This window comes from Xiphias gladius, chromosome 1 (genome assembly GCF_016859285.1).
Source record: "Xiphias gladius isolate SHS-SW01 ecotype Sanya breed wild chromosome 1, ASM1685928v1, whole genome shotgun sequence".
Taxonomy (NCBI): Eukaryota; Metazoa; Chordata; class Actinopteri; order Istiophoriformes; family Xiphiidae; genus Xiphias; species Xiphias gladius.
The window spans coordinates 8446064-8457045 of NC_053400.1; the positions used below are offsets into that span (position 1 = coordinate 8446064).

The following is a 10982-nucleotide window of genomic DNA, read 5'->3' on the forward strand; positions in this document are numbered from 1 at the left end:
GTCTGTAGTTGGTTTCTATCCCCTCAAGATGGCAGCATTTCGGTGTCTTTACGTGATGAGATGAATTGGAGGGGCAAATTTTTCCGAAATGTTAAATGCTGAATGTGGAAAAATCCCCCACAGATTCCATGTCTCTTTGTGATTTTCTTAGTCAGTTGAATTATAATATGATTTCTATTGCAGTACATTTAGAACAGTTAAATGGCCGTACATCATATTACAACTATGGCCACATATTGTTTATGTCTGGATAACAGTAAGAAGCCGTAGTACACAGTTAGGTTAATTAATATTGCCAATGACATATACGACCCGAGGGATATTTGTACATCTATGAATGACAGGCCTGCAACACAATACACATATAAAGACACCCCTGTGACTACGTAGATTGATTAAGAGTTTAATTACAGGTGGTGCAGACAGGCACGATCTTAGTATAGGCATCCCTCCGCCGCGCATTTGTGAGAAGCAAAACAACCCTGATCCTGGATCGGCACCCCGGGTTTCCTTTACACCGCACCTTAAACGGAGTCGCTACGGCGGTGACCAGAGAGGAGAGGGAAGCGCGAGTTCTCACTCTGTCTACATTTTTGATCCCTTATGGCAAGAGATCAAGAGAGCTTAATCAAGAGACCTTCACGTGAAAGGGCACAAACCGACGGTTTCGTCAGTTTTGAGAGCGTCCTCGTTTAAGGGCTACCGTTTGATGAGTGACGGTCCACCTCATAACCACTGCAGGTGTGTCTGATGTGAGTCTAGAAGAGAGTTATGGCGTAGTGGAATCGTCCTCTGTTGCAAATAATAATGGTAGAGAACTGAGGTGTGGTGTCCTGATGTAGCAATCGTTTACGGTTTGTTCGATCCAAGACACTGTAAACACACGAAGATAAAACTGGCCTTCTTGTGATGAGTACCAGACCGGTCACTATGGTAACTGCTCTCCTACGGTGGCTCAACTGCAGTAAGAGCGACGCCCACTTCCACAGACTGGAAGGCGGGGCAGAAGCTCGAGTGATTCATCGCTTGAAACAGAGACGATCTCTGCGCACGGCGCCGTGTTTACAGCGAGCACGGTAGACTACAGACTGACCGAAAGAGATTGTGAATGTACCTGTACATTAATCTGTCTAACTACGCGACCTGTTCAGCTATACATCGACGGAGGGAATTAGATAACCAAAGGACTTGAGCGACCCAGAGCAACAAGGTCAAATACCCATTTTCCCGTTGATATGAAGGTGAATTACAGCTACCACAACAACGCGGTGCGTGTGTGCATGATGAGCGGCTGAGGAGGAGGAGGAGGAGGAGGAGGAAAAGGAGGCTGCGGTCTGAAACCAGATTTTATCCTGGATATTTCGAAACAAACGTCGTGTCGTTCACACGAGGGGAATGTGTATCAATTTAATTTGTTATTGTATGCCCTAGACTGCCTCTTTCCATCCCAATTTTAAGGGGGTCTGTCCCGTTTTCTGCCTCGTGAGGATCCTCTAGCAGCAGGCGTTTAACGTTTTTTCCTCCAGATATGGAGTGTGAAGATGCGGATTACAGAGGAGTCCCCACCGCTGGCTTAGCCGCATTGGATTCATTATACACATCAATGCAGTGTTGTCTTTGTCAGGCATAAACAGAACTATGAATACACATTTTCTGGTCAGAGGGATAAATCGGTGATTTTTTTGAGCACGATTGGACTCCCGTTAGAAAACGTGAGAGAGTTATCCTGCTAGCCTGTTTGCTATTAGCTCCTTTAGCCGGCTAACAGCTAAAAGGTGCTGGCTGGAGATTAAAAAGCGTTTTAGTAATTCTGAGCAGGTTTTGCCGACGTTTTCTCCCCTCACATATTTATTTACAGGATTTGGGGGGATTTACTTATCCAGGAATGAGGTCTCGAACGGAAAGGAACCGCTTGACCTTGTTTTGGGGTCTGATGCTGGGTCTGTCGTCCTGCCTCCGGCCCGCCACCGCAGAGAGTAAGTAATGCTATTCCACACAACTACACACGCGGAAACATTGTTTTTCCATGCTCCATGCACCGAAACAAAGTTTAATAAAATGAACCTTTCGATACAGTTAAAACACCTTGTTTTACAGTTTGCATTGTATATATAGTACAACACTTTTTAAATACACAACAATGTTTATTTAGCAATTTACATATCACATCTTTGCATTTATGGCGGAAATATCAGAAAGATTAGTGAACCGGTAATAAAGAAGAATAAATATGGTATACCACAGTGTAGTTATTTGGTTATAGGATAGTAGAAGCTTTTAATTTACATAAGCATTACACAGTACAATACTATATGTGTATGGAGGACATATAATTTTATTTTAGTGGGAAAAGCATTTGATATCTTATTGTTTGAGTAGTGCAAATAAGTGTAGTTAACTTGGTTTGGGAGAATGCCGTTTGTGCTAGAAAAATCAAATTGTAAAATTGTAATTTGGTTTTAAAACACACCACAAAAATAAGTTTGTTTAAGTGTGTTGGCAACAACATTACCATGACTCAGTCAATGGAGAAAGTCAGTCAAGCTATATATTTAGCTCATTGTCAACTCTGAGTCACAATGTGGTGAAGCAGAATCAACAAAAAGTGGAAGGTATCTGTGATCTCAACAAAAAAAGAAGAAAAACCCGGACAGAAATATGTTTTAAGAAATTTAAAAAGTGGGTAATGAGTTTAGTTGGGCTTGTCCTCCCAGTACATTGAAAATCTGATAATTATTTTCACATTGAAAATTCTGCGAAAATGCGGGCAAACATAAGTGTGTTGTCACTGGATCCATTTGTACTAAGAACCATGATACATTCAGCTCTTTATACGCTATCTTGGATTTTAAAAAAGATAACAACACATAATAAATAACCACAAAGACGGACATATTACATATATTTTTTTCGCTGTTGTGGGTCAGGATGTTCAGTATTTTTTTTAATGGTTTTAGAGTCCTCTCCAGTCCATTTGGGATCTTAGAAGGGGTAGCATACTGTAAGAAGTTAAGGATTTAGACTTTATTTAGTACTATGGAAGAGCTTGACCTTTTACAGTCATAATTCATTAGCTCTCCAAGGTTTCCAATGAGACAGTGTAGACATAACCTGAGTGGAAATACACATTCTTTTTTGTGTAGGTTTTCTTTACAAAAGGCTGTCCATTTTAATACCACTCCCTCAAGATTTACTGAAACCACAGCATTGAACAGTATTTCTCCAATGGCATCACTATGCTTTTTCCTAGCAGCACGTTGTCATTTATTCTCCATTGCTAAACAAATCTGGGGATACCTTGACCTTGGAGATATTTTCATGAATACCAGATTGCTGCAGTTATGTTGATTAGGCACGGCAACATCCTCCCATCAGACAAAAGATGGGAACCACAAGGGCTGAGGCTATAGACTGTAGTCCAATGATAATCCATTAAAGCAAAGTGTACTGCTTTGAGACTCAGACATAACTTTGAACAATCAGCTGATACCACAAAGATGACTTAAGACTTTGTAGTGATGGCAGCATATTGAGAGTCACAGTTTCACTCAGCTTGTAAGCCTGCAGACGTAATGTATTTAAAGCTTCTATATTTATGTGTTACCATCTGAAATTTTTCCATGATTCCAGCTATACTGTAAACTAGGCTTCCCGATTCATCCCATTCATCATGACATGTTGGGGAGGGGTGGGTCAGGGGGTTGAACCAGGGTCTGGGTTTTAAAATAGAACAAGCCAAAGTACATTCACAAGCAAAACAGACTAAGTTCTGTTGATTGGAAAGAGTGAGGAGCTTGTGAACTGTGTGTTATGGGGTTTACTGTTAGCCCCAGTGGTTACAGGACAAACCTGGGAAAAGCAGAGAGGTGCTCCCATCGAAATCCTACATTTATTCTCAGTCCGATGTGGAGCTGTCTAAAGGTTCCTTGTGTGGCTAAACTCTAAGCATTCCTGCTGGTTTACTGTATCAGTTGGGACTAAAGGGCACCTGGCAGGTTTGGGCTAACCAGGTTCAGCTCTCCTGCTGCAGACACAGATTTTCAGATGAACCAAACAAGTGTTAACTGTCAAGAATGATCTTTTGCTTTTGCTAATGCTTTCCAATGCATTTCTTCTCACCTTGCCTCTCATGTGGAAAAGTATTTATGAATACGTTCCCCCTCGGGCACTTTGTCACTAACAGGATGGAAATGGGGAGCAAACAGACTTGCTGCAGTCTAGTGGCAGTGAATGAAGCACCAGCTTAGAGGGCGTATTGCTTCCCGTTTCTTGTTGTATAGGGCTTTTAGTGGATTTCATGATTGTCTGCATAAAGTCCGGGTGGTGCCGCAAGATGGGAAAAGGTTATCAAAGGTAAATATGTGATCTGGAGGCTCATCAAAGCTGCAGAGAGATAGGCATGTGTACTCAGCTGTTTTTAAAATGTGTCATTGTCAGAAGAGAGGGAGGAGGAGTTATTAAGCTGCTACACCTGTTATCGGTATTTTCATTTAGCTGGTGCACAAGATGTAGATTTTGTTCGAAAACTTTTGTTTAGGATTTTCACATGCGTGGTTAGGAGTAGTTCCCATGAAAGATGGCCATGCTGGCGCTGCAGTGAGGCCACAGAGGGTGAAGTGTTGAGGCTGTGGTGATGTAACATCATCAGGCAGTGTGTCTTTTTACAGGCCCGGGTGTTGGGACTGTATTAACAGGTATGCAGCTCACTGAGGGCCACTGACAGTGTGCTCTGACAAGTAGATTACAAAGGAAGACAAAACCGCCGTACGAGCACACTGCCTGCCATAAATCACACCAAAGGCGTTTTATAATGGCACACCAAAGGCTCTCCTGTCCTGTCTAGAGAAGATTTAAACACTCTGCAGTTTTGGTTGAAAAACTTATAGCTCTTAATCCTCTTTTCAATGTGAGAAATTATCCCCAGTTAAAATGCCAAATACAAATAAAGGCAATACAGCTTCAACACACTGTAGCAGGACACTGGTATGCTTCACTACAAGCAAATAGCCACAGCTCCAGTGTGCTTTGAAACTTATGTTACAACCAGGGTTGAAAGAGCTCAACTTTGGCAAAGTTTTTACATAGGATATAGTGGTTGTCTGCAGAGTTTACTGTTGTAAAACATACATTTTGGGGAAAGATGTTGGACAATTTTAAACTTATTTTTGCCAGTTTACTAACTTAATTTTCACAAATGGGCCGTACTTTTGTGATTTCATTGGTGAGATTATCTATATCTGCCCTTTTTTAGTGTTTGTTAGTGCTTTTGGAATGTAATTCTATATGTTCTTGAAAAGTATCAATGATTTATACCAGTTGAAGCAAAGTGGTAGATATGTGAATTGGCATTGAACTGGATAATGTGTACAATATAATGTGGGGATGCCACTTTTTCTTTCCCCTTTTTACTATGTGATACCACTGCAGGCTTTCATTTTCCAAAGCACGTTAGGTCTGAAATGTAACATAGAATGGGAGGAGTTTTTACAAATGAGAATTTACATCTACTCGAGATTAACAGTCTATGAACTGTATATTTTTTCAAACACAGTCCCCTAATTCTAGTTAACACCAATTTAATATAAAATCAGCTTGTTTAATATTTTGGCGCAAGTCATTTGCATTCATTAGCTGAAGGCATGGAATTTCTTAGACATCAGCGGGCACTTTGTGTCGTCCCTGGTGATGACCTGTCTGTCCTGTGCTACAGTCTCCTACACTTGTTGCTTCATGCTCTGTATTTAAAACCAAAACATAAATTTGATTTATTTGTAAACCCTTAATCATAATTACAGTCTTAAAGATCAAAAAAGGGAATGTTAGTGTGCTTCCTTTCTTTGAGCTACATTTAGGGCTGCTGTTAATTCAGGAATATTTAATAACCATTTCATACAGAAGATGCTGATTTGACTTGGTGTGTTGGAGTGAGCTTTGCCACAGCTGAGCTTTGGTTTAATACATCCTTCCTGGTGTCATGCTAGAGAGTTGGTTACCTGTACAGAAACACGTGATTTGTAAAACTAAAATATATTTTGAAGAACAGCTGAACATTTCCTTTCATTGTCCAAATGGGAAAGTACAAACAAAATTTCTAAAAGTTACTTTCACATATTCATGTGTTTAATTAGTTTTATCACTTACCTGCAGCTTGCATTTGGGTATTACCATACAATAATAATAGCCTCTCTTTCTGTGTGTGTATGACACCAGAGCACCAGTTGTTCAGTGGATACGTTTAAAGCCATTGAGCTGCATGAATAAAAGATCCTGACTTGTTAGTTATCGTTCATGAACACCAGTCACAGTTAACAGTCTTGTTTATTTGACAGTAAAAATTAGATTTTGTTTACCAATTTTTGCTAGGCTCTGTTTTTTGTTTTTTGAGAATATGAAATGATGATATTTGTGTGTAGCTGATAAGTTATAGACAATTCCCAGTGTTGTTCCGTGTCATGTTGTGCTATACCATCGAAGAGCAACAGGTATAGTGTTCATTGCCAGCTGAAAGGTTCAGGGGGGTCTTTTGGAAATGGAACTGTGTTCCACCTCAGTGCTAGTGGGGTTTCCGAGAAAACATCACATATGTTTTGGAAAAGTACAGATTTTGAAATCGGCAGTACTGTGTGTATGTGATTTCATAAAATTTAACTCTTAGACATTTACTGATTTTGCATATTCACATTCAACATCAGTTTGTAGAGCAGTCTTTCACTTGTTATTCTACTCCTTAAACTGTGGAAATAATGTATAAAGCATACTTCATCACCTTATTGTAATTTGTTAGAAAATAGTTGGAAGGTTGAAACCGAAACGGTTTTATTACATATTACACTCTTACTTCTATTACTTTTTACTTACAGTGATGTGTACAGGTGTGGGGTATGACAGCTAGTGTGGGAATATGTATGGCCAGCAGCACATTGCTTAGCTCAAGGTTTGTTTTTAGGGCAATCCCTCAATAAAAAACTGACATTTATTTACACATATTAAACCTGCAACACCAGTCCTAATGTTAAATTATAAAAGGTTGAAATTAAGAAATCAATTTATTGTTTGCTGAGGATGCATCGTCCTTCCTCAACCTCTTGGCGTCAAATTCACTGGTAGAACTTCACAGACCAGCATTAAAGTGGTAGTGTGACAACCTGTTAGCTGGTTGGTGTGAGTTTTCCATGACTCACTGCCCTGCAGCTTTTGAAGTGTAAATCCTCCTCACAGTGATGTGCGATAATGGCCTCCATGTTTCTGTGGGTGCTGCTGGGGCTTCGGGCTAAGTATTGTTTAGAGTACAGCACACAAGTGGGGGTAAAAGCTGGAAAGGCAAACACTCCACCTATCAGCACTGATCGTCACCATCATGCCTTACCAAACTTTTCCTGATGTGGGTTAGGATTATTCAAAGGCCACACAGAATACAAAACGGTCCCTTTTTTCATAATTATCATGGTAGTTGTTTTGGTTTGGTGTAATTCTTTGTAAAAATAGAATCAGACTTTACTGACTGTCTCAGTAAATAACAAAGTACTACTCAGGAAGTTAAAAAGAAAACAAATGAGAACAAATCTGTTTTACGCTGAACATGAAAAAGCGTAAATACATGTTTTTACAACTTGTTCACATCAAAAGGCAACTGTCCTTTGTTGGTTGTCCCTTCATCAAAAGCTCAGATATTTCACCTCTGCCATAGATAATTCTTCAGTTCACTAGATCATAATGTATACAATGACTGCTACAGGTTGAGACTTTCTTGGTAGGCACTTACAACTGCTGTTTTTATGCATTTTAGCATAATGGTACTGGGGATTGCAGTGTCAGTCTGTTTGTTGCTTAGTTCACCTCTTTGGTGTTGACTGAAATATATAAACAACTATTGGATGGATTTCCATGGCATTCATGGTTCCAAGGATAAATCCTACTGACTGTGGTAATCCCCTTGCTTTTCATTTAGTACCACTAGCTGGTGAAAGTTTTCACTTAAACTCTGAAACATCTCAATTTCAAATTGTTGGGTGGGCACAAAATTTTGTATTGCCATTCATGCTTTCCAGATGATGTATTCTGTTGACTTTGGACATCCCCTGACTCTTCCTCTAGTGCCACCATTAGGTTGACATTTGTGGTTTTGAGTGAAATGTCTTGACACCTTTTCTGATTTTTTAACTTTTCTACAAGCTCTATCATCAGGTCAAAATTTTAAGTATTCCTCTTCTTTGGTTTGTGACTAGAACCTCATTTTAACACATTGTGTCAAATTTCAAATTTGTTTTAACTTGATCTTTGGAAAAAGTGAAAGCCCTATTATGAAAGCCTCATAAAAGCAGACAGTGAAACACAAAAATTGGGGTCAAGTTAGGAAGGGACAAAAGCAACAATAGCCTGAAAACAGAGCAATCTAAACTTTATTGCACTGTTAACCTAAGCTTGAATAGAACCTGAATCAAGTATTTACTTTGTCACACCATGTTAAGTTGGCATTGAAAATGAGAATAGCAAGGCAAATATGTTCTGTAAAAAAAACCACAACTCAAGTGTAATGTCAATATCTAAAAAATGCATTGAATAAACAACTCTTTATAAATATTCCTATTACAGCAATGGAGAAAAGTGTTTTGTATATCGTTACATTTAACAGTTTTTTTTTTAATTGCAAAGACTGAGTCCGTAAATTATGAAATGTCCAGATGATTTGTAAGAATGTGTTTTCATGTAATTGTTTTGCTGCTTTCTCCAAAGAACAGACAGGGCAGTTTGATTTAGCCAAGATTTCATATTGTGATGATGAAACTGTCATGACTCCCGTGGAGAGCATTAACTAAAATGATACAGCAAAGAAATTAATAAGAATAAAGCAGAGGTGTTAGATATTTATGTAACTGTTGAATATAAGGCATTACACATTCATCTTACCCTCTCCTTTTGTTTCCCCCTACAGTCTGTGGTCCCAGCATTGACATTGGCAATGACATCAGTGAATTCAAGCGTTTAGAGAACTGCACAGTGGTGGAGGGCTACTTGCAGATCCTCCTCATCGGTGACAAAAACAACAATAACATCAACCAGGAAGTCTTTCGCACCCTCAGCTTCCCCAAGTTAACCATGATCACTGACTACCTGCTGCTATTCCGGGTATCTGGCCTGGACAGTCTGAGCACGCTGTTTCCCAACCTTGCCGTTATTCGCGGACGTAACCTCTTCTACAACTATGCGCTGGTAATCTTTGAGATGACCAGCCTGAAGGACATTGGTCTGTACAACCTGAGGAACATCACCCGCGGCTCCATCCGCATTGAGAAGAACCCTGAGCTCTGCTACCTGGACTCCATAGACTGGTCCCTCATCATGGACGCCGAGTTCAACAATTACATTGCCGGGAACAAGCAGTCCAAGGAGTGCAGCGATGTTTGTCCAGGCATCATGGAGAACAACCCACAGTGTAAAAAGACCATGTTCAACAACAACTACAACTACCGCTGCTGGAATTCCAATCACTGCCAGAGAGGTAAGCAGGCTGTCACACATGAAGGCTCAAAAGGGATTTGAATTGCAAATAGATTGAGCAGACAGTCTAGCCTTAAGCCTGATCTGTGTAGATATGAATCTGGGAGTGTAATGAATGACCCAGTGCCTATAGCTGTGGCCTGCTACCTGTCACTTTAGCTGTTGTGTTTTGGCTGCAAGGAAGGAGGGAAGCGGTGGGATGTTGTCATGCATGACTGACTTGTCCGCAGGTCTTTGCTCTATCTCTGTATCTGATTTCAGGTGTTTATCCAAGTTAAAAACACATGAAAAAAGAGCTAAACAGAGATATCAGTTCAGTCTGCAATTTTGCCTCTGCCCATGTTGTTGTTGTGCAAGGTTTTCTAACTACTGGCTGTCAAATGTCAACATCTATTGCTTAAATACAAAAAACTTGTATTTTAGGGTGGTTACCTGTAGTCACACAATATACAGCATTTCTTTCAAAGAGGCATTAGGTCACATATTGAGGTGTCTTGTGGCAGTTATTTTGTGCCAATCAGAATCAATTCAAGTGTTCTCACACGCCTAAACAAACTGATTTAAGGGAGTAAATGTTTCAGAGTTTAATTAAGCTACTCCAAGCACAATCAGTGTGAAGACTCTCTTTAATTTTGAGTTTTTAAGACTATGTTTTAGATGACTTGTTTTGCTGGTGCATTTCAGACAATGTATTTTGGCTGACCTAGTGCGTGTGTCTGGCTGAATTGTCTTCCTGGTGACTGGCGCCTTGCTGCAGACTCAGCATGTTGATGTTTTCAGTCTTGTGACATGAAACTGTAGCAGGACTGGCCTGGATTGCATTCATGTACACACAGACACACAGACACACACACTCACAGTCGTCATCATCAAACACACTTGAAGCGCAGACAGAGATGCAGGCAGGCACACACCTAAACAGGCAAATTACAGTGATGCAAATATGTCTGACATACACACACACGCCTGGCCTGCTTTGTGGGTTGTTGGAGTGGCAGAGTGTGGATGTGCTGGAAAAGAAATGCGGAGGTAGAATATGTTGGAGGAAGACATGTTGAATGGATGGAGGTGTTGGAGGATGGAGGATGATCCAGGGGGTGTCAAGTGGAGCAGCAGAGCTCTGTGTCATTTATCACTTCTCTTGTCAATAGGAAAACACTATAGAGAGTCCAAAATAAATCCAGAACTCTCCTCTCCTCTTTGTCTGTGTTTGTGCAAACATTCATTCGATTCAGTTAAAAACAAGTTTAGGTTTTTCATTTAATAAGACACAGTATCAATCCAGTACCAATTGAACTGTATGATGATTGGTACCACAGTACCAATCATGATATGCATGGCGACCTAGTGTGTCCATGATATGCTCTCGATATGCCCTGTCTACAGTTGTGTCTTGGAGCGAAATGTTTATCCAATATAATATTTGTATTGTGTGAGACTAGGTATTGTTTGGGATTTTGGTTATCTTAATGTTGTAGCATGGA

General features: G+C 40.1%; 1 protein-coding gene across 1 annotated transcript in view; it reads left to right on the forward strand.

Moving 5' to 3' along the window:
* Positions 1-1057: 1057 nt before the first annotated feature.
* LOC120790593 (insulin-like growth factor 1 receptor) overlaps positions 1058-10982 on the forward strand; it is a 44608-nt gene continuing 34683 nt past the window's right edge. The window contains exons 1-3 of the mRNA XM_040128305.1: positions 1058-1241; positions 1859-1976; positions 8933-9499. Coding sequence (XP_039984239.1) covers positions 1236-1241; positions 1859-1976; positions 8933-9499 — 691 coding nt within the window. The 5' untranslated portion in view covers positions 1058-1235. The remainder of the gene's footprint in view (positions 1242-1858; positions 1977-8932; positions 9500-10982) is intronic.